The sequence below is a fragment of the Neoarius graeffei genome, chromosome 9 (assembly GCF_027579695.1).
Source record: "Neoarius graeffei isolate fNeoGra1 chromosome 9, fNeoGra1.pri, whole genome shotgun sequence".
NCBI lineage: Eukaryota > Metazoa > Chordata > Actinopteri > Siluriformes > Ariidae > Neoarius > Neoarius graeffei.
In genome coordinates, this window is record NC_083577.1 from 35,963,306 (window position 1) to 35,987,181 (window position 23,876).

The 23,876-nt window shown below is 42.7% G+C and overlaps 1 protein-coding gene across 6 annotated transcripts in view; it reads left to right on the forward strand.

The window, feature by feature from the left end:
• The first annotated feature begins 901 nt into the window (after positions 1-901).
• poglut2 (protein O-glucosyltransferase 2) overlaps positions 902-23,876 on the forward strand; it is a 33,839-nt gene continuing 10,864 nt past the window's right edge. The window contains exons 1-4 of one of the 6 annotated variants that reach the window (XM_060929364.1): positions 902-1,358; positions 15,706-15,911; positions 17,728-17,933; positions 18,310-18,387. In XM_060929364.1, coding sequence (XP_060785347.1) covers positions 1,183-1,358; positions 15,706-15,911; positions 17,728-17,933; positions 18,310-18,387 — 666 coding nt within the window. In that variant the 5' untranslated portion in view covers positions 902-1,182. The other 5 variants (XM_060929365.1, XM_060929366.1, XM_060929367.1 and 2 more) reach the window with 5 other exon arrangements.

Sequence of the window (23,876 nt, forward strand, 5' to 3'; positions counted from 1 at the left end):
CTCACTGTGTGTGACGTCGTCGTATCCTGCAATGCGCATGCGGAACACTTTTAGGTCGCTTTTCGTTCATACTGAGGATCACATACAAGTCGCATATATTTGTTAATGTGAACGACCTCACAAAAAAGTCGGATTTCACAAAAAAATCGGAATTGAGCATTAAGCCTTGCAGTGTGAACGTAGCGTTCAGCGCAGAATAGTGACGTTTGTGGCTTGTTGATGACGTGTAAGTCGGATGAATGCGACCTGGCGGTTCAGACTGAAGTCGCATATGAAAAGATCGGATAGGAATCGGAATCGGAATTGGGCGGCACGGTGGTGTAGTGGTTAGCGCTGTCGCCTCACAGCAAGAAGGTCCTGGGTTCGAGCCCCGGGGCCGGCGAGGGCCTTTCTGTGCGGAGTTTGCATGTTCTCCCCGTGTCCGCGTGGGTTTCCTCCGGGTGCTCCGGTTTCCCCCACAGTCCAAAGACATGCAGGTTAGGTTAGCTGGTGACTCTAAATTGACTGTAGGTGTGAATGTGAGTGTGAATGGTTGTCTGTGTCTATGTGTCAGCCCTGTGATGACCTGGCGACTTGTCCAGGGTGTACCCCGCCTTTCGCCCGTAGTCAGCTGGGATAGGCTCCAGCTTGCCTGCGACCCTGTAGAAGGATAAAGCGGCTAGAGATAATGAGATGAGATGAGCCTGCAGTGTGAACGTAGTCAATGTGTTTCTGTTCAAGCTCAGTGAGGTCTACTCGGTGGTGAACACATCAAAGCTGCGCAGATCTGCGTAAATCATGCGCTGCATGAACACACCCAACACACCGGTGGAGCCGACCAATCGGATGTAGCGCATCGGGCCACGTCCAGAAACCGCATACTATCCGACTAGATAGTGCGTCAACATTGTACACTACAGCGAGATGGTGTGGTGCTGTGAGGACGCTGTTTAGTGGGATAGTACAGACCGCATTCCTGGGCACAGAGAAAGAGACGCAGCCGGCGTTGTGTTGCAGACACACATCATTTGAATCAGTAGAGTTTTACAGTGCAAACTTACTTTTCGCACGTTTGGGTTTGGAGGACGCAATGTGGCGGGTTTAATAAGAAGTAAATGTTCCCTGGTTTTAAATCAGAGAGCCTTTATTGGTGAGGAAGCTCTAAATTAACGCCTGATCCAGACATTCCGGGTTAATCAGACAATGCTGTGGCGACCTTTAAGGGGATTTTTGCTGTGCTGCCTGCTGGCAGGGGCAGTGTGCTGCAGTGCAGGACCCAGTGCCTCCAAAAGTGTGGTTTGGGGCCTCGGACTGGAAGCCAACGCCGTGCTGCCTGCCCGCTTCTTCTTCATCCAGTCCGTGGACGAGGCCGGGGAAAAGTAAGCAGGCCTCTGGACTTTACTCCTCACTGGGCCCCGCTGAATGAATACACCATCAATAAACTGGGTTTACAGTTCCTCAAGGAAATACCAATGCTTACAAAGCAGAGAAATGAATACAAAATAAAATATTAGAAAGTTAAAAAGTTATTGAATGCAGAGAGAGAGAGAGGTTAGATAGATTAGATTAGATAGAACTTTATTGATCCCTTTGGGAGGGTTCCCTCAGGGAAATTAATAGAAAATAGAGAAAAACTTCGAGATGAATTATTTACATCTACAAATATATGTAGGAGCAGTAGCCTAGCCTAACAATAAGCAATACCAGACAATGTGCAATATCTCTCTTGCTGCCCCCACCTTCCTCGTATCTTATTCTTTTTATATTGTATATCTCATCTCATTATCTCTAGCCGCTTTATCCTTCTACAGGGTCGCAGGCAAGCTGGAGCCTATCCCAGCTGACTACGGGCGAAAGGCGGGGTACACCCTGGACAAGTTGCCAGGTCGTCACAGGGCTGACACATATGGCCCTTTTTCAGCTCACTTCAGCCCGACACGGCTCACGTTTCGACTACCTTAGAGCAGCACGACTCAGCTCGCTTCAGCCCTACTCAGCACCCAAAACTCGCACGGTTTTGGAGTGGGGCTGAAGCGAGCAAACCGAGCCGAGTGGGGCTAGGGGCGTGAGGAGACACTCCCCTGTGCACTGATTGGTGAGGAGGAGTGTCCTCGCATGCCCACACACGCCCCGCGAGCACGCTGGGATCTGTAAACACCGTAAACCCGGAAGGAGAAGAATTACGAATTACGAGAATTATGAAGCCTTATGCGCCGCGCCGCGCCTCATCTATACGCTCTTGCCAGTATCTGTTGGCGTTGTCGGTGACAACAAGCCACAGCACCAAGACCAGCAACACTAACAACTCCATGTCCTCCATGTTTATTGTTTACTATCCGGGTCGTGAGACTACCGCTTAAAAGGTCACTGTTTGCGCCGCCTAACGACATCACGTGACGTCCACCCACTTTCGCTAACTCCACCCAATGTGTCCACCCACTTCCAGCCAGCACGGTTCAGCGCGGTTGTAGTCGAAATGCAACTCCAACAGCCCCACTCAGCCCAACTCAGCACCGCACGGCAACCATTCACATTCACACCTACGGTCAATTTAGAGTCACCAGTTAACCTAACCTGCATGTCTTTGGACTGTGGGGGAAACCAGAGCACCCGGAGGAAACCCACGGGGAGAACATGCAAACTCCGCACAGAAAGGCCCTCGCCTGCAACGGGGCTCGAACCCGGACCTTCCTGCTGTGAGGTGACAGCGCTAACCACTATATCACCATGCCGCCATCTAATATATGTATATGTGTTTGTGTGTAACATGAAAGGTATGAAAAAGTCCATCAGGAGAGGTATTGCACATTTACAGTGGTATGCAAAAGTTTGTGCACCCTGGTCAAAATTGCTGTTACTCTGAACACATACTTGCCAACTTTTCAAAATTCTCATGGCAGAGAAAAGTGCGTGAAAGACGTTTTCAATTGGACAAGGGTATGATGCGCGGTTGAAATGATAAAAACAGTGGATCCCAATTCATTGCAAACTGTTTGAAATTTGTAGTTAAAGAGTTTTTGAATTGTTGATATTGTTCTATCAGTTACTATAGGTTATGGGATTCATGTCTCAGGCGTGAGAGAGCTCAGAGTGAAAAATCTGAAATAACACTCTCGTCTTGAATTTTAATATAATAACAATGAAAGAGAAGCGTGCTTAAATCAGATTTTGAGCTGAAAAATCTCCTGCCTGAATATTGTATACATATAGAGACCCGCAGAAAATAACACGAGTGATGATTTAGAAGAATGCTTATCATTTCTTAAAATAGTCACATGAATGAAAGTATTATTGGATTGCATCAAATGTGTTTTCCTTCTGTAAAATCATGTAAAAATACAGAGAACTATAATATCATATATAAATTAAATTTTAATAAGATTTAACCAAAATAGTAGCAACTCAATTAAATAAATACTGTACTGTCTTAGCACTACTAAATGCATCTCGCTCACTAAACACTTTCCAACAGGATTTTTAAAAAGCACTAGAAATCCTATCCAAATCCTATCGGAATGCAGCAAAGGAATTTGCTCATTTGAAAACTTTGACTGAAAGTTTTCAAACAAAATTTAAAAATGGCACTATAAATACTACCATACTATCAAAATATACTTCACAAAGAAATTCACCCGAATGCAAAAATTTAGTCCGACCAAAATACACTCACTAGTAATCTTTCACTTAAAACCTCAAAACTCGATCAAAATCAATCAGATAATTCACTTGTAAACTTTCACTTAAAACTTTCAAACATAAATTCAAAAATAGCACTAAGACACGACCACACTATTCAAATACACTCACCAAACACATTCTCTGCCGTGCAAAATTTCACTAAACACTTTAGAAGTTGTACAGTTTCTGAAATGGTACGGAAGACCAGTTTAATTTCACACTCAAATGTCCATTATATTCTGATTTAAGGTATCTTTACCTTAAAATGTGTAACTGGCTGGTCGAACATTTGCTTATCCATGGAAATTCATTCTCCCATGCAACCTGGGATTTGCATTCATATTTTTGCCGTTTGGTATTGGGTTTAGTGGCCATGATGAATGACTGCTTGTAAAAAATGTCGGACAGCCTGGGTGAATCCTACATTACGGAAGTGACTGTCGTTCCGTTCGTTGATTGGTTAAAAATCAGTTGACGTCAGCAGTGTTTCTCATTCGATTCTGATTGGACATAATCGGGAGTATTTTTAATTTGGCGGTAGAGATTTCCCAAAACCAGGAGATTATCCAGTTTTTAACAAATACGATCGGGAGGCGGAGGCTAAAATCGGGAGTCTCCCGCTGAAATCAGGAGGGTTGGCAAGTATGTGAACAGTTAAGCAAGTTGAAGATGAAATGATCTCCAAAAGGCATAAAGTTAAAGGTGATTCATTCCCTTTATATTTTAAGCAAAAACATTTTTTTATTTTTATCTTTTACGTTTTCAAAATGACAAAAAAGGAAAAGGGCCCGAAGCAAAAGTTTGGGCACCCTGCATGGTCAGTACTTGGTAACACCCCCTTTGGCAAGTATCACAGCTTGTAAACACTTTTTGTAGCCAGCTAATAATCTTTCAGTTCTTACCTGAGGGATTTTCACACACTCGTCCTTGCAGAAGGCTTCCAGTTCTCCAAGTTTCTTGGGCTGTCTTGCATGCACTGCTCTTTTGAGATCTATCCACAGATTTTCAATGATGTTTAGGTGAGGGGACTGTGAGGGCCAGGGCAAAACCTTCAGCTTGGGCCTCTTGAGGTATTCCATTGTAGATTTTGAGGTGTGTTTTGGATCATCGTCTTATTGTAGGACCCATCCTCTTTTTAACTTCAACTTTTTTACAGATGGTGTGATGTTTGCTTCCAGAATTTGCTGGTATTTATTCAAATCCATGCTTCCCTTGACCAATGAAATGTGCCCTGTGCCACTGGCTGCAACACAACCCCAAAGCATGATCGATCCACACCCATGCTTCAGAGTTGGAGAGGTGTTCTTTTCCTGGAGTTCGGCACCCTTTTTTCTCCAAACATACCTTTGCACATTGTGGCCAAAAAGTTCTATTTTGATTTCATCAGTCCACAGGACTTGTTTCCAGAATGCATCAGGCTTATTTAGATGTTCATTTGCAAACTTCAGACGCTGAATTTTGTGGCTCGGACGCAGGAACGGTTTTCTTCTGATGACTCTCCCATGAAGGTCATATTTGTTCAGGTGTTGCTGCATAGTAGAACAGTGCACCACCACTCCAGGGTCTGCTAAATCTTTCTGAAGGTCTTTTGCAGTCAAACGGGGTTTTATTTGCCTTTCTAGCAATCCAACGAGCAGTTCTTTCAGAAAGTTTTCTTCATCTTCCAGACCTCACCTTGATCTCCACTGTTTCTGCTAACTGCCATTTCTTAACATTACAATCTGAGGAAACAGCTACCTGAAAACACTTTGCTATGTTCTTGTAGCCTTCTCCTGCTTTAAGAGCATCAATTATTTTATTATTCAGAATGCGAGGGAGTTGCTTAGAGGAGCCCATGGCTGTTGATTTTCAGGACAAGTTTGAGGAGTCAGAGAATTTATACAGCTTTGAAATCTGCATCATCTGACCTTTCCTAACGAAGAATTTGAACAAGCCACAGCTCAATAAGCTAATTAAGGTCTGGAACCTTGGTAAAAGTTACCTGAGAACTCAAATGTATTGGGGTGCCCAAACTTTCTCATGGTGTTCCTTTTCTTTTTTCACTCTCCAATTGTACAAAACAAAAATAATACACACATCTTGCAGAAAACGCTGAAAAGAAAGGTGTCGTCTTTACCTTTATGCCTTTTGGTGATCCGTTCATCTTCTGCTCACTTAACTATTCACAGTAACAGACATTTTCAGTAAGGGTGCCCAAACGTTTGCATGCCACTGTATATTGCATGCCACTGTATATTGCACATTTATATTGCACATTGTCCAGTATTGCTTTTTGTCAGGCTAGACTACTGCTCCTTCCCGTCCTCCTGTTACTCCCCCCCCGAGAGGAGTTGTATAGTCTGATGGCATGAGGGACAAAGGAGTTTTTAAGTCTGTTCGTCCTGCACTTGGGAAGGAGCATTCTGTCACTGAACAGGCTCCTCTGGTTGCTGATGACGGTGTGCAGAGGGTGACTGGCATCGTCCATGATGTTCAGCAGTTTGTCCATAGTCCTCTTCTCTGCCACCGTCACCAGAGAGTCCAGCTTCATGCCGACCCCAGAGCCGGCCCGCCTGATCAGTTTGTCCAGCCTGGATGTGTCCTCCTTGGATGTGCTGCCCCCCCAGCACACCACACCACTGTGTAAAACAGGACACTGGCGACCACGGACTGATAGAACATCCACAGGAGTTTCCTGCAGATGTTAAAGGACCGCCGCCTCCTCAGGAAGTACAGCCTGCTCTGTCCCTTCCTGTCCAGGTGGTTGGTGTTGCAAGTCCAATAAATAGATAGATGGATTATACAGTTGAGACAGAAATGAAGGTGTGTGTGTGTATACAGTGGATATAAAAAGTCTACACACCCTGTTAAAATTATAGGTTTTTCTGATTGTTATCTTTGGTGTCTTTGTTGCATCTCCAATGCTCGAAAAACCTCATGTACGATCGTCCCAGACGACTAAAGTCTATGCAAGGACGAGTAAAACTTTAATGGTAATCGTCCGATCGGACGACAAAAGTTACTGCTGGCAACACAGGCAGTAAGAGAGCAGGAAACCAGTCTAAATTTGCTCGTCTCATTTCACGGGAAATGCATTAAAAAGTTAAATTCATCAACATGACAATATATAAAAGTACAAAAAATATGTTGAGGAAATCATTCAAATTTCCTTGTTTTTGGTTATAATTCATCGAAGTATGCGTGTGTTCGAGTGTACTGGAAAAGCTCGGCTCAGAGGGGTCCACGGCGAGTTGAGTTGTTTTTCGGGCAAGTATGCTTTGGGTGCTGCTTGCCCATTGGGCAAGTAAGGCTGGGAGATTTTCTTTTGAGAACTGATCTCTGATTAATGCCGTCCTTGCCCGGTCTGTGAGTTTTGGTGGGCGGCCTTCTCTTGTCAGGTTTGTAGTGGTGCCATATTCTTTCCATTTTGCTATAATGGATTTAATGGTGCTCTGTGGGATATTCAAAGTTTGGGATATTTTTTTATAACCCAACCCTGATCTATACTTCTCCACAACTTTGTCTCTGACCTGTTTGGAGGCTCCTTGGTTCTCATGTTGCTTGTTTAGCAGCGTTGCAGAGTCAGGGTCCTTCCAGAACAGGTTGATTTATACAGACATCATGTGACAGATCGTGTGACACTTTGATTGCACACAGGTGGATCTTAATCAACTAATTATGTGACTTATGAAGTGAAATGTTTGGATCAGCTCCTATTTAGGGGTTTCATACGAAAGGGGGTGAATACCTATGCACACTCCAGATTTCTGTTTTTTTTTTTTTTATTATCTTAATTATTGTGTCAGTTAAATTTTTTTTGCACCTTTAAAGTTGTTGGCATGTTGTATAAATCAAATGGTGCTAACCCTCCAAAAATCCATTTTAATTCCAGCTTGTAATGCGACAAAACAGGACAAACACCAAGGGGGATGAATACTTTTCAAGACACTGTATTCACATAGCACTTCACTTAAAGTGCTGATGACACGTTTTTGACATTTTTGGCGATGTTTTATAACATAAAAAGTAATTCCCGATGATCCATATATTAATTCATGAAGGCGCCTATTTTACAAGTTATGATAAACGCGGCTATTTGGGCAAATTTGACGGGGATGCAGCACCCAGGAGACGAAAGAGGAGGAGGGGCTATATGACGTCAGCGAAAGAATCTTCCTCCTCACTTACCAGTTTGTTGTTGATGCGACAGGTGTTCAGTTTATCATTATTAGTATTATTATTATACATTATTATTAGTGCTGTCAAAAATGTTGCGTTATTAACGCGTTAACTTGACTCAATTTTAACGGCGATAATTTTTTTATCGCGAGATTAACGCTCTGTGACATGATGCCACGCCCCGCACAGCCAGAGTCCTCTGCCCTCCCCCGAAGAGCCACGGTGCTCGGCTTAGGTTTCGTTTTCCCATCGGCGGCTCCAGCCCCACTTTGCAGTGGCTGTGACGAGACGTGTTATGCTCTGCAATAAAAAAAAACAAAAAACATTGGTACAACCAGTGTTCGAACTATGCCGATATTTTCGGGGGGTCCCTTTTTTTCCTTTGGGGGTGCTTGCGCTTGTCTCAGAGCGCGGCTCTCCATTGCGCGCTCACTTCGGATATGCAAATGCTTCCCGTTACACACGATTGCTATGTCAATAAACATCATTTTGCCAATATTTTTGAGACCTCCCAACATTTCCCAAATCATGTTTTCAAGGGATCTCATGTCTGTTTCAGGGGATCTCGGATCCCCCGTGTACCCCCGTAGTTCGAACAGTGAGCAAGCCCATTCACTTTTTTATGCTGATAAGAGAATTACAATGGTTTTTCATGTGACAAAAATGTGCGATTAAATTGTGATTAATCGCGAGTTAACTATGACAGTCGCGACATTAATCGCGATTAAATATTTTAATCGCTTGACAGCACTAATTATTATACATTATTATAATATATATATATATATATATATATATATATATATATATATATATAGTTATTATGCCTTCGCGTTGTGTTGCCGGCTTTTGCTCCAAGACCCACAAGGATCAGGGTACCCGCGGAGTCTTAAAAGTATTAAAAAAAATATTGAATTTCATTTTCCAGAATTAAGGCCTTAAAAGTATTAAATTTCATCTTGAAAGTCTTAATTTTTTCCACGGAGGTCTTAATTTTCCAAAGAAAGTCTAACATCGTTGCGTAACCTAGATTAAATTCTCTGTGATGAAAATGAAGCAAAATCTAAAATGTTTTGCGCTGCCCTGGCGTTCACACGCAAACAGCGGGAAATTCACGTCGCGCCGTAAAGGGTTCACACGAAATGAGAGCAGCAGGCGCAGAGAGGGTGAGGGGGAGAAAGCATGGGGAAGTGCAGATTCAACCCGAAGTGGCCGCTCGACCCTAAGGCCCCGGTCACACCGCCCGAACTTTGCTGGAGCGTTCCTTGAACGGTAGGGAGGGGGGGCTGAATTTCAACAACGCTCGTCACCGCGCACAAAATGGGAAAAAAAATCGAAAACACGGGCGTTGGCTTAGCGGTGCACCGCTGAAGCCGGCATTGCTTTAGCGTTGGTTTAGCGGTGACGCGAGCGTTGGTATAGCGGCGTTCTGCGCATGCGGGCTTTGGCTCGACGGGGGTATAAAGTTGGTTTAGCACCAATCATAGCAAGTCTCTCAGCGTCCATGGTGATACAGTTTTACTGTAACTTTGAGCAAATTCGATATAGATGAGGTCTGAACTCAACGGCAGCTCGATTCCAAATGAGCTCCTGGTCCATTTCTCCCCGTATTTATAGCCAAATTCTGGTCCCGCTCCGACACCTCTATACCAACGCCAAACCAAAGTTCATCGCCGCCATGGATAGCTGCTTCAATGCCCGACACCGTTCCAGCAACCCCGTGTCCGCTCGTAAAACGCTTACAACCGCTCCACCGAAGTTTGTGCAACGTTTAATCGCTGCCTGGGCAACGCTGGCGAAGCAGCGGTGGTCCAGCGTTCAAGATTTCTGCGTTGGCCTAGCGGACCCAAGCGTCCACGAACTTGCGTCTAGCGGTGCCAAACTTTGACTGGGCGTTGGTGGAGCGGGGGTGAACTTTGCCGGGGTGGAAAATTGCCCCCTCCTCACCGCTCGCAATATTTTGTGCAGCTCAAAACTTTCGGCGCGGTAGGAGGGCCCCTCGAGAAACATCAGCAGTGGCCGAGCGTATACGGCGTTGCTTTAACGGGGGCCAACTTTTGTTAAACGGTGGTGAACGGTTACGAGCGGTGATGAATTTTTTTCACCGCTCCAGCAACGCTCCAGCAAAGTTCGGGCGGTGTGACCGGGGCCTAAATACGCCTGGGTTAAGGGGGTTCCAAATAATGACCGTGAGGCATTATGCACTTTGTGTAAAAAAAACTTTCAACTAGGGACAATGGGGCTTACAGCTCTGGATTCTCACATGAAAAGTGGTAAACATATTTCGTTTGCATCCACAATTCAGAAGCAGGCAGCTATACTATACTATTATAGCTATACTATTCTTTTTGTCTTTTGAATGCTTCTCTGGCGTGTGTGTGTATGAGGGGTGATTGTCTGGACTTACATGGGGGTGCTCTCCTCTGCATGGTGTCCAGGGGGTGTGAGTAGAATGAATTCTGATTGATTATTTTAATAAATGTAATTTTGTTATTTCAAACACTCGTAAATAGTAATTATTTGAGGTTTAATCTGGTGCTCAATATGATTTATTCTTCCCTAATGAGTGCGACAAAGGTATTAAATTTCACTTGAAATGGCATTAAAAAAGTCTTAAAAAGTCTTAAATTTTGGTTTAACAATCCTGGGGGTACCCTCAAGGATGGAGTAAGTTTATTCAAGTTTCCCAGAGATCCCGAGCTGCATGCGAAGTGGGTGAAGCAAGTCAGGCGCACTCGTGACAAGTGGGAGCCCTCACCAACATCCGTCCTGTGCTCTGAACACTTCGATTTGGATTGTTTTGACACCCTTCCCAGCTTAAAAGAATCTCTTGGGTGTTCAGTTCAGCACAAACGTGTGTTACTACCATCAGCAGTGCCTACAGTATTCCGGAGGGGGTCTACTAGTAGCTATGCCAGATCCAGCAGTCGCCTGGGACAAGCCGACTCCTCCAAAGACAGTCCAACTGTCAGAACATGTGTTGAGAAACGACATAAGATAAAGGTACGTAGAGCTATAGAGTGCTCCGCCATGATGCTAAAAATAGTAACCATGCGGTCTGCGCGGCCATCTTGGAAGTGACTCGCTCCAGAGCGCTCATAGAGTACACATCATAGAGTACACATTCATGATAATCATAAATGTAATCATAAAGTCGGCGTGATATCAGTCATGTATTTGCTTGTGAAAGCTTGTTTCTCAAAGCAAACACTGAGGGAAAGCTAACTTAGCCAGACAAGTAGGCTACAGATTGTCATTTGCTTACGCTGATGTAGGTTATCAAGTATTTTGCTTCATTCAGGGATAAAACTAAGAAGCCATAAACTAGAAGACGTGCCTGCCAATATTATCCTAAATGTATCACGGATCAGGCATAGTCGTAAGCTTATTATGTTAGCCGTTTGCATGCTCCATTAGGAACTATGTATTCAGTGTAGCATACGGCTTACATGATATAAGCAGTGTTTACACATGCAAGACAACAATACACAATATTAAAATATTGATTCCGTAACACTTTGAACAAATACGGGTTGATCTACCAATCCTTGTTATCCAACCTTGTGGTGTTCAATGCTGGGCTGTCTGCCTGTCCGCTGTCCATCTCGGGGTCGGAGTCGCTCTCAGATCGCACAGTAACAGGTTCAAACCTGTACGGTTGGATGCACCCGTGTTCGTCATCACTTGATTCTTCCGATCTATCCCACTCACAACACAATTCTAGACTCCCAGAAGAGGAAGAGCTAGAGAGTTCACCGGCATTTTCATGCGCCATTTCCATTGAGTAGAACAGCCAATGAACCGCAGCGTGTTCTTCCGCTGACGTCACAACATGGCCGCGAGCCACGGACCCAGTTTTCTTGCGCTGTGCAATTAAAAGTTGGATATTCGCATAACAACAGCTTCTTTTCACGTAATTATAACAGAAATCTAACATGTTTGCCATGTTGTATAGTTTATTTAAGAAATTGCATAGAGTCATGTTCGTGTCATCAGCCCTTTAACTAGCAATGTTAATCTTTTGTGCTGAAGCTTAAGTCTACTGTGCTGCAAAAAACATTTACCTTGAGTATAGGCAGTTCTTCATGGAGCCCAAAGGATTTTGGAGAAATGTTCTCACTATCAAATGCCTTATACAGCGTTCAGCTTTTTGGTTTCCAGGCAGCCATAGCCTGAACAAGAACAGTTTTAAAATGTGTTCTACTTTTCACAAATCCTAAATTGTGGAACGTGACACATGATCACGTATGTGTAATAAGTACTACTGTCTTTCAGCCACAGTTAGCTTTTTGTCCTCTTACCTCATACATGTACAACACATGGAGTTATCTGCTGAACAGACTTTGATAGCAGTCCCCAGAAAACACTAGAAATGTATGAAAAATACACCGATCATGGCAGAAGAGATGGCAGGAATCTGTCTCCAGCTGTGGTTCGTTGATCGCTGGATAAGCATCAGGGTTTTATTACCTTGTCTGCTACAGAGTAAGTGGAGCGAGGTATTGTTTTCAGTCAGGTTTCTTTGTGGGTTTTTTTTGTTTTGTTTTTTTGTGAACAATATGATGGGAAAACGGCTAAATCAATTTTCATGAAACTTTCAGGATAGATGGGCATTGGCCTCAAATAGAACCTCCAACATTGAGGGTCATCCGGTCAAGGTCACCAAAAAGGTCAAAATCGTTTTTGTTGTAGCTACTACCTCATATACAGTGGTGCTTGAAAGTTTGTGAACCCTTTAGAATTTTCTATATTTCTGCATAAATATGACCTAAAACAACATCAGATTTTCACGCAAGTCCTTGAACCCAGTTAAACAAATGAGACAAAAAATATTGTACTTGCTCATTTATTTATTGAGGAAAATGATCCAATATTACATATCTGTGAGTGGCTAAAGTATGTGAACCTTTGCTTTCAGTGTCTGGTGTGACCCCCTTGTGCAGCAATAACTGCAACTAAACGTTTCCGGTAACTGTTGATCAGTCCTGCACACCGGCTTGGAGGAATTTTAGCCCATTCCTCCGTACAGAACAGCTTCAACTCTGGGATGTTGGTGGGTTTCCTCACATGAACTGCTCGCTTCAGGTCCTTCCACAACATTTCGATTGGATTAAGGTCAGGACTTTGACTTGGCCATTCCAAAACATTAAATTTATTCTTCTTTAACCATTCTTTGGTAGAACGACTTGTGTCCTTAGGCTGCTGGGCCATAGAAGGTTCACGCTGCATGCTGCACGCTACACGTTCACGTGAAGAACCGGACCCTGGGCCATTAAACTTCATGCTTGGATGTTCACGTGTTGCGTCTGTTCTACTTTGACCGAGTAACCAACAATATGGACTCTTCGGATGACGACGATTGCCTCATTCTGCTTTTACTGAGACAGAGGAAGAGAAAAAGGAACAGAATTTGGAGCCGAGAACACTTCCTTCTGAGAGAAACCCGTGGTGAATTTCACCGAACATTCTATAATCTGCTTGACAATCCCGATGAAGAACTATTTTTCAATTATACCATTCAATTATATTTTTTCTGAAGTTTTCCCCTGAAAGCATAGCGTTATCTCCCTAGACCCGTTCTGATTGGCTGGCGCGGCGGTGACCGCATGCATTGACTGGAATTTCCGTCTTCACGCCTAGAAAAAAGTGTGCATGTTCATTTCATGCTTCACGCGTGAAGTGTGCAGCGTGCAACGTGAACGCCGTTCTATGGCCCAGAGCAAGTCATGCTACGTTTGTCCACTTTTCTTTACACGCGTGCAGCGTGCAGCATGCAGCGTGCAGCGTGAACCTTCTATGGCCCAGCAGCCTTAGGGTCGTTGTCTTGCTGCATGACCCACCTTCTCTTGAGATTCAGTTCATGGACAGATGTCCTGACATTTTCCTTTAGAATTCGCTGGTATAATTCAGAATTCATTGTTCCATCAATGATGGCAAGCCGTCCTGGCCCAGATGCAGCAAAACGGGCCCAAACCATGATACTACCACCACCATGTTTCACAGATGGGATAAGGTTCTTTTGCTGGAATGCAGTGATTTCCTTTCTCCAAACATAACGCTTCTCATTTAAACCAAAAAGTTCTATTTTGGTCTCGTCCATCCGCAACATTATTCCAGTAGCCTTCTGGCTTGTCCACGTGATCTTTAGCAAACCGCAGACAAGCAGCAATGTTCTTTTTGGAGAGCAGTGGCTTTTTCCTTGCAACCCTGCCATGCACACCATTTGTTGTTCAGTGTTCTCCTGATGGTGGACTCATGAACATTAACATTAGCCAATGTGAGAGAGGCCTTCAGTTGCTTAGAAGCTACCCTGGGGTCCTTTGTGACCTCGCCAACTATTACACACCTTGCTCTTGGAGTGATCTTTGTTGGTCGACCACTCCTGGGGAGGGTAACAATGGTCTTGAAGTTCCTCCATTTGTACACAATCTGTCTGACTGTGGATTGGTGGAGTCCAAACTCTTTGGAGATGGTTTTGTAACCTTTTCCAGCCTGATGAGCATCAACAACGCTTTTTCTGAGGTCCTCAGAAATCTTCTCTGTTCATGCCATGATACACTTCCACAAACATGTGTTGTGAAGATCAGACTTTGATAGATCCCTGTTCTTTAAATAAAGCAGGGTGCCCACTCACACCTGATTGTCATCCCATTGATTGAAAACACCTGACTCTAATTTCTCCTTCAAATTAACTGCTAATCCTAGAGGTTCACATACTTTTGCCACTCACAGATATGTAATATTGGATCATTTTCCTCAATAAATAAATGAGCAAGTATAATATTTTTGTCTCATTTGTTTAACTGGGTTCTCTTTATCTACTTTTAGGACTTGTGTGAAAATCTGATGATGTTTTAGGTCATATTTATGCAGAAATATAGAAAATTTGAAAGGGTTCACAAACTTTCAAGCACCACTGTAGAGGCGCTAGTCACTATGTCATTGTGCTGTAAGAATGTAAGAGTTTAACGATTGCACACTACACACACGCATGCACGTGTTCTGATTAAAATGGCCAGTTAGTGTATACAATTCAGTTCACCATTCGAAATAAATGGACTAGATTAAATAAATTGCTTTCAGACATGTTTATGCTTATTGCAGACAGAAAGTGTGTTCCACTGAGCTCTAGCGCCAGGCCATTTCCGGGAAATAAGAGTTTCGGTCATGGCAACAGCGTGTGTATTGCCTCGGTCACAACTGGCCGTACGTGCTCCTACGGCCGGTCTACGTGCAAAAAACGCAAGAAACGCACGGAGGACGTGCGTGTGACGTGCTGATTTTTGAGCCGTAGACTGGCCGCAGAGGTTCTTCGTCAAACAAACTCTACGGGCGCTTACGTTTTTTTCAGGTTGCAAGACAGACTTACGGCCAACGTGCATCTTTCTCCATGAACAAAAAAAAACGCAGCGATTTGGGAAACGCCAAAAATCGCACGGCCAAAAAATCGTACGTCCGGTTGTGACCTAGGCTTATGTCAGCCTCGGTTTAGAGGTTTCAGTTTCGAAAACTGTAAGAAGGTAAGAGTAGAATAATACAAAGTACAGACACTTGGTATATTTGTGATTTTTAAATTGTTCATCTTTGGATTACGCTTCATTTTTGTGGCTACTGCCTCATAGAGTAAATAATTGTACTATATTTGCTGTATGGATATGGTATCAGAAAACAATTTTATTTATAAGAAGTACCTTTTTTTTTTGCGATATCTTCCTTCATGTTCATCATAAGTGCTACTAGGCGAGGTTTGTTTTGCCTGGCAACACTTGTTTTTTTATTTATAACCAGCACTGAACTCTGCCAGAAGGTTCCATGGAAAGATGGCTGTATTCCAGTCTTCAAGCATCTCTGTGCGTCTCTTAATCTGTTTCTTTTCCTCCTGCGTCACAGTTTTACAACTTCACCTGGAGCCAATACGTTTGAAGTGAAGATCACATCCCCATCAGAAGCTTTCTCCAGGATCTGGGTGCAGGTTTTAGACCGTCATGATGGATCCTTTCTGGTGCGTTACCGCATGTACGCCAGCTACACAGACCTCAGCATTCAGATCCTACTGAAGAATAAACATGTGGCCAAGTCTCCGTATATTCTCAAAGGTGAAAGTTGTCCTTTCCGGGGGGGGGACTGTACCTGGTTAAAGACGTGTAAAACTTTATCATTCAGAGTTACTTTGACCCAGAATTACATTTTGAGTTTTATACGTTGTCTTCGATTTTAAGTTACGATATCTGTTAGAAAGGATAACCCTTATTAACCATTAAAATCAAGACGCTGCCTATATATACTAGTGCATCTCAAAAAATTAGAATATTGTGAAAAAGTTCAATATTTTCCATCAGTTATTTAAGAAAGTGAAAATGTTATATATTATAGACTCATTACACATAAACTAAAATGTTTCAGGCATTTTTCCATTTTAATTTTAATCAGTATGGCATACAGTACAAAAACATAAAAAAGACCCATCTCAAAATATTAGAATATTTCATTTCGAGTTTGAGTAAAACAGAATGAGCACGGTGTATCTCTCGGTCTAGTTCAGTACACACAACCACAATCATGGGGAAGACTGCTGACTTGACTGTTGTCCAGAAGATGATCACTGATGCCCTCCACAAGGAGGGTAAGCCACAAAAGGTCATTGCTGAAAAGGGTGGCTGGAAAAGGTGCACAAGCAACAGGGATGGCCGCAGTCTTGAGAGGATTGTCAAGAAAAGTTGATCCAAGAACTTGGGAGAGCTTCACAAGGAGTGGACTGAGGCTGGTGTCAGTGTATCAAGACCCATCATGAACAAACATCTTCAAGAAAGGGGATACAACTTTCGCATTCCTAATATCAAGCTACTCCTGAGCCAGAGACAATGTCGGAAGTGTCTTATCTGGGCTAAGGAGAGAAAGAAATGGACTGTTGCTCAGTGCTCCAAAGTCCTCTTTTCAGATGAAAGTACATTTTGCATTTAATTTGGAAATCATGGTTCTAGAGTCTGGAGGAAGAGTGGAGAGGCACAGAATCCAAGGTGTTTGAAGCCTAGTGTGAAGTTTCCACAGTCTGTGATGATTTGGGGTGCCATGTCATCTGCTGGTGTTGGTCCACTGTATTTTCTCAAGTCCAAAGTCAACACAGCCATCTACCAGGAGATTTTAGAGCACTTCATGCTTCCATCTGCTGACAAGCTTTTTGGAGATGCTGATTTCCTTTTCCAGCAGGACTTAGCACCTACCCACAGTGCCAAAACTACTACCAAATGGTTTGCTGACCATGATATTACTGTGTTTGATTGGCCAGCCAACTTGCCTGACCTGAACCTCATAGAGAATCTATGGGGTATTGTCAAGAGGAAGATGAGAAACACCCGACCCAAAAATACAGATACGCTGAAGGCCACTATCAAAGCAACCTGGGCTTCAATAACACCTCAGCAGTGCCACAGACTGATCACCTCCATGCCACACCGCATTGATACAGTAATTCATGGTAAAGGAGCCCCAACCAAGTATTGAGTGTATAAATTAATATACTTTTCAGAAGTTGGACATTTCTGTATTGTAAATCCTTTTTTTGATTGATCTTAGGGAATATTCTAATAATTTGAGATACTGGATTTCTGATTTTCATGAGCTATAAGCCATAATCATCAAAATTAAAACAAAAAAAGGCTTTAAATATTTCACTTTACATGTAATGAATATAGAATAATATGAAAGTTTACCTTTTTGAATTAAATTATGAAAAAAAGGAACTTTTTCATGGTATTCTAATTTTTTGAGATGCACTAGTATACATTTTTTTTAAATAACCATGGTAACAAATAGCAAATTCTACATCTAACTATTTCGTTGATAGTTTAAAAAAAAACAACTACTGACATTTAATGAATGCCCAGTTCCCTCACTATTTCTCTCGCTGTGTAGGTCCAGTGTACCATGAATCATGTAACTGTCCAGAGCCCAGTGGTGCATTGTGGGAGAAGCACATGCATTGTCCCTCTTCATTTTCTCAGATCCAGCATGATCTGTCAGCCTTTCCTAAAGTGGACCTAGAGCGCAATGCCCAAGAAATCCCTCAGCGCTTTGGCCAGAGACAGAGCTTATGTCACTACACCATCAAAAATAACCAGGTACTTTATGCAATTGTGTACAGTTGCTGATTCTGTTTTGGTCACTAGGTGGCGATAAACCCATAGACAAAGCGAGGATAATGTTAGCCTTGCTTACCTTTACAAAGAACTCTGAAACCAGTTTTCCCAATGTTTCAGCCTACTGTCACAAACCCACACACGTCCAAACATAGCGCCATTGAAACCTTCCAGCTCATGCAAGTATTACAAATAACTGCATATTATACATGATGCAGTTTATGATGAATAAATCCTATTTGTTTTTAATTCACGGGATTTAAAAATGGGAAAGAGTTGAACATTTGTCTGTCCTGTTAGAATACTAATGAAAACATATTATTGTGTGCCATTCTGATGAGTTTGTGTTTGTATTCAGGTGTACATCAAAACGCACGGCGAGCATGTTGGCTTCAGGATCTTCATGGACGCCTTTCTCCTCTCTCTCACACGGAAGGTATGTACCAGTTGACACGTTAATAGATTTAAAAAAAAAGAGAGAGAGATGAAGCTATGTTCTGTTGCTATAGCACAATTCAATATGTATCAGTTTCTGTTTTCATCTGTGCTAAGAAACTCAAGGGCTTAATGTCAAACAAAACCCAAAAATAAACGATGTTTGCCGATCATGACAAGTGCCCTGATGTGCCCCGCTGCACATTTAAATTAAAAATAAAATTTTCTAACAATTTATCAAAAAAAAATTTTTTAAGTTATGATACTGCTAAAAAATAGGCTTACCTGGATGCAACCATTTGCACTGCAACCGGATATCTGTCTGTGACATAACTGGTTCACTAGTATGCCGTTTACCTTCGTTACACAGAGCCATCAAATAAAGGCTTCTAATTAAAAAAAATCGCCGGTGTGTCTGTCTCTCTCTCTCTCTCTCTCTCTCTCTCTCTCTCTCTCTCCACGCATGTTTTCACTGCTTCAGATGGGTTAAATGCAGAGAAAAATTTCACTGTGCTGTAATGAATATGTGACAAATAAAAGCTTCTAATTTGAAAAATCTAATCACATTTTCTGTAAACAGCGGCACGGTGGTGTAGTGGTTCGCACTGTCGCCTCACAGCAAGAGGGTTCTGGGTTCGAGCCTAGTGGCCAACAGGGCCTTTCTGTGCGGAGTTTGCATGTTCTCCCGTGTCCGCATGGGTTTCCTCCGGGTGCTCCGGTTTCCCTCACAGTCCAAAGACATGCAGGTTAGGCTAATTGGTGGCTCTAAATTGAACGTAGGTGTGAATGGTTGTTTGTCTCTGTGTGTCAGCCCTGTGATGGCCTGGTGACTTGTCCAGGGTGTACCCCGCCTCTCACCCATAGTCAGTTGGGATAGGTTCCAACTCACCCGCAACCCTGCACAGGATAAGCGGTTACGGATAATGGATGGATTTTCTATAACCATGTGATTTGTTTTTTTGTTTGTTTGTTTTTTTTACTGGCAACAAAATACATGAATCAACAGATTTCACTTTTATCAAGCTTAAATCTCACTCTGCTAGATAACGCATATGCAGTACTGAGACAGATATGAGTAAACCATGGCCTTCGTCATAGCAACATGATTCTTGCTGTCTAAAAAGATCACTTTCCTCAGTGAATAAAAACAAACAAAAGCATGTCACATAAAAATACAAGGAAAATTTAAAAAAATGTTGAAAAAAAACCCCTAAAAACGCCTAGTAGCTGGCAATGGAGTATATAGGCAACAAAATGCTCCCAAAGGGGGGGGGGGGGGGGGGGGGGGTGTTCGTTCGTTTGTTCACTGCCTTTTTTTTTACAGCCAAACGCTTGACACTTGGGTATCTTCAGGGTTGTTTACAACAACTACTAGATCTCAGCCTCGTTAAGTCATGTGGCATGTAAGTGACGTTACAATCTCGGATTCTCTCACGTAATTTGTACTCGGAGCGTGATATTTGAACCTCGGAGGGAGTCAGCGCCCAGGGACATTGTTTGTTTTTATTTTAAAATAAAATCCAGTGTTTTCCCCAGAAAAAAATTAAAGCCCTAAATTCTGGCATGATAAAACACAGACAATTGAGCGCCAATGGCATGAAGCGAAACTAGGGGGTCCGGGGGCATGCCCCCCCGGAAAATTTTTTGAAAATAGATGCTCTCAGGTGCATTTTCAGGGTCTCTGAGAGGTTTTAGATACATGATTATAGGATTGATTTTACCAGTGCTTCAATGATTTCTGACCAAAATAGTATTAATGTATACACATTTGAAATTTCACCTTAAAGTTCAACATGCGAGTTAAACTGTTTTGTTATAGATTACTGAGGTAGACGATAGATTTGAAAATCTACGGGGATCCCTTGCACTTAATTATCTATGATCAAGTAGTGTTGTAACAAAAATGTGCATGAAAATACAGGGAGTGCAGAATTATTAGGTAAATGAGTATGTTGACCACATTACCCTCTCTATGCATGTTGGCCTACTCCAAGCTGCATAGGCTTGAAAGCCTCCTACCAATTAAGCATACCAGGTGATGTGCATCTCTGTAATGAAAAGGGGTGTGGTCTAATGACATCAACACCCTATATCAGGTGTGCAAAATTATTAGGCAACTTCCTTTCCTTTGGCAAAATGGGTCAGAAGAGGGGTTTGACGGACTCAGAAAAGTCAAAAATAGTGACATATATTGCAAAGGGATGGAGCACTCTTAAAATTGCCCAGCTTTTGAAGCGTGACCATCGAACAATCAAGCGCTTCATTCAAAATAGTCAACAGGGTCGCAAGAAGCGCGTTGAAAAAAAAAGGTGCAAACTAACTGCCCGTGAACTGAGGAAAGTCAAGCGTGAAGCTGCCAAGATGCCACTCGCCACCAGTTTTGCCATATTTCAGAGCTGCAACATCACTGGAGTGTCAAAAAGCACAAGGTGTGCAATACTCAGGGACACGGCCAAGGTAACAAAGGCTGAAAAACGACCACCACTGAACAAGACACACAAGATGAAACGTCAAGACTGGGCCAAGAAGTATCACAAGACTGAATTTTCTAAGGTCTTATGGACAGATGAAATGAGAGTGAGTCTTGATGGGCCAGATGGATGGGCTCGTGGCTGGATCAGCAAAGGGCAGAGAGCTCCAGTCCGACTCAGACGCCAGCAAGGTGGAGGTGGGGTACTGGTATGGGCTGGTATCATCAAAGATGAGCTTGTGGGACCTTTTCGGGTTGAGGATGGCGTCAAGCTCAACTCCCAGTCCTATTGTCAGTTTTTGGAAGACACCTTCTTCAAGCAGTGGTACAGGAAGAAGTCAGCATCCTTCAAGAAAAACATGATTTTCATGCAGGACAATGCTCCATCACACGCATCCAAGTACTCCACAGCATGGCTGGCCAGAAAGGGTCTAAAGGAAGAAAGATTAATGACGTGGCCTCCTTGTTCACCTGATCTGAACCCCATAGAAAACCTGTGGTCCCTCATCAAATGTGAGATCTACAAGGAGGGGAAACAGTACACATCTCTGAACAGTGTCTGGGAGGCTGTGGTTGCTGCTGCACGCAATGTTGATCGCAAACAGATCAAAACACTGACCGAATCCATGGATGGCAGGCTTTTGAGTGTCCTTGTAAAGAAAGGCGGCTATATTAGTCACTGATTTGTTTTTTTGTTTGTTTGTTTTTGAATGCCAGCAATGTATATTAGTGAATGTTGAGTTGTTATATTGGTTTCCCTGGTGAAAATAAATGAGTGAAATGGGTATATGTTTGTTTTTTGTTAAGTTGCCTAATAATTATGCACAGTTATAGTCACCTGCACACACAGATATCCTCCTAAGATAGCTAAAACTAAGAAAGCCCTACTCCAACTTCCAAAAATACTCAGCTTTGATATTTATGAGTCTTTTGGGTTCATCAAGAACATAGTTGTTTTTCAATAATAAAACTAATCCTCAAAAATACAACTTGCCTAATAATTCTGCACTCCCTGTATGAACAGCGGTTTGCTCCATCTTATGCAATCCAATGAAGAGAATCGATCATCATGACCTCCTGTTGATCACAAAGGGATCTGAACCTAAGACCTGCCACCTTAAAATAAGTTGCTGTATTACTATAACTGTAATGATTTAGAATGTTTCTGATGCAATTACCGTAATATATGTAGAACTAAGATACACAGAAAAGTAAGGCAACTGCATATTATAAAGTTTAAATTTTGGCACTTTATTAAATGGACTAGATTAAGATTAAAGCATATTTAAAGGAAAAGAAAACTTAATTCATACATTTAAGTTTGCAGAAAGATTATGTATTTATAAAAACATTCATGAAGAGATTGTGTTAATAAGTGTCAAATGTAGCATAATTTGGAATAATAATGATAAGCGTATTTGGCAGTGTGAGGTCACTGTGAGCCTTTAACACGAATAATCCGGAGCCTTCTTTTGTTAAATGGATCCCAGTGACATCACACTGCCAAAACTGCTTATGATTATTATTTGAAATGATGCTATATTTGATACATTTGGACAGCTTCACTTCGTGAGAGTGTTTATACGGTAAGTACATAATCTTTCTGCAAACCCAAACTAATGAATTAAGTTTTCTACTCCTTTAAAGCGGATTAATTCTCCTCGGCTTTTGCTTGGCCCAATGTTGGGAAACCCTCTTATAGTCCATCTCGCTGTCATCCATGCTGATGTGGATCAAATTGTCCAGCGAGTCTTCCCCTAGATTATTAAAATCAGTTGGCTTTGTCCGTCTGGTGGGGGACAACATCGGCAGCCAATGAGATCGCTTATAATGAATCGGAAACTTCCGGGATGCTGTGCTCACTCTAGGACCCAAATTGTTTTAGCGAAAAGTGCTAAAGACTCAAATTTTTCTTTAGCAATTTGCAATTTCGCTTAGCAAGAAATGCTAAAAGAACAATTTTATTTTTAGCAAAGTAATTTTTTTTAGCAAGATATGTTATACTTCTAAATGTTTCTTGCACTGACATAATATTGAAAAACTAGAGCATATTTAAGAGCTGATATACGGCTTTATATTAGCTGATCACGCAAACTTGAACTCTGTCTGCCATGGTTTAGGGGGTATACCTGTACAATATTCAAGGTTGAGCAACCTTACAGAGTCATATAAACTATGTTCAATGGAAAGGTGATATATCACTTTATATTAGTGGCCTATACAAATTTGAGCTCTATCTGCCATGGTTTGGGAGTTATAGGCAATTCAAGTTGAGCGACCTCGAGTCTGACCTTTCAAGGTCCCCCGAGGTCATGTATGCTGTGTTCAGGAAAATGCTGATTTCATATTAACTGCTCATACAAACTTAGGCTACATTTACATTAGACCGTATCTGTCTCGTTTTCTTCGCGGATGCACTGTCCGTTTACATTAAACCACCTGGAAACGCCGGGAAACGGGAATCCGCCAGCGTCCACGTATTCAATCTAGATCGTATCTGGTCCAGTGCTGTGTAAACATTGAGATACGCGAATACGCTGTGCTGAGCTCTAGCTGGCGTCCTCATTGGACAACGTCACTGTGACATCCACCTTCCTGATTCGCTGGCGTTGGTCATGTGACGCGACTGCTGAAAAACGGCGCGGACTTCCGCCTTGTATCACCTTTCATTAAAGAGTATAAAAGTATGAAAATACTGATGCAAATACTGCCCATTGTGTAGTTATGATTGTCTTTAGGCTTGCCATCCTTCCACTTGCAAGTGGTAAGTGATATGCGCTGGGATCACACACACACAGCGGCTCAGTCCCGAATCATGGCTTGTGCACTTCACTCGCGCGCTGTGTGAGCTGCGCAGGGCCGGAGTGCGCACCCTCCAGAGGGCACTCGCTGTTCAGGGCGGAGTGATTTGGAGCGCAGGATGCCTGCGGAGCCGAGCGTATCCGTGTATTGGTGTTGCTGTGTGCACGGCTAACGGTTTTAGTGTAAACGCGAATCGTTTTAAGAACGTTAATCTGATG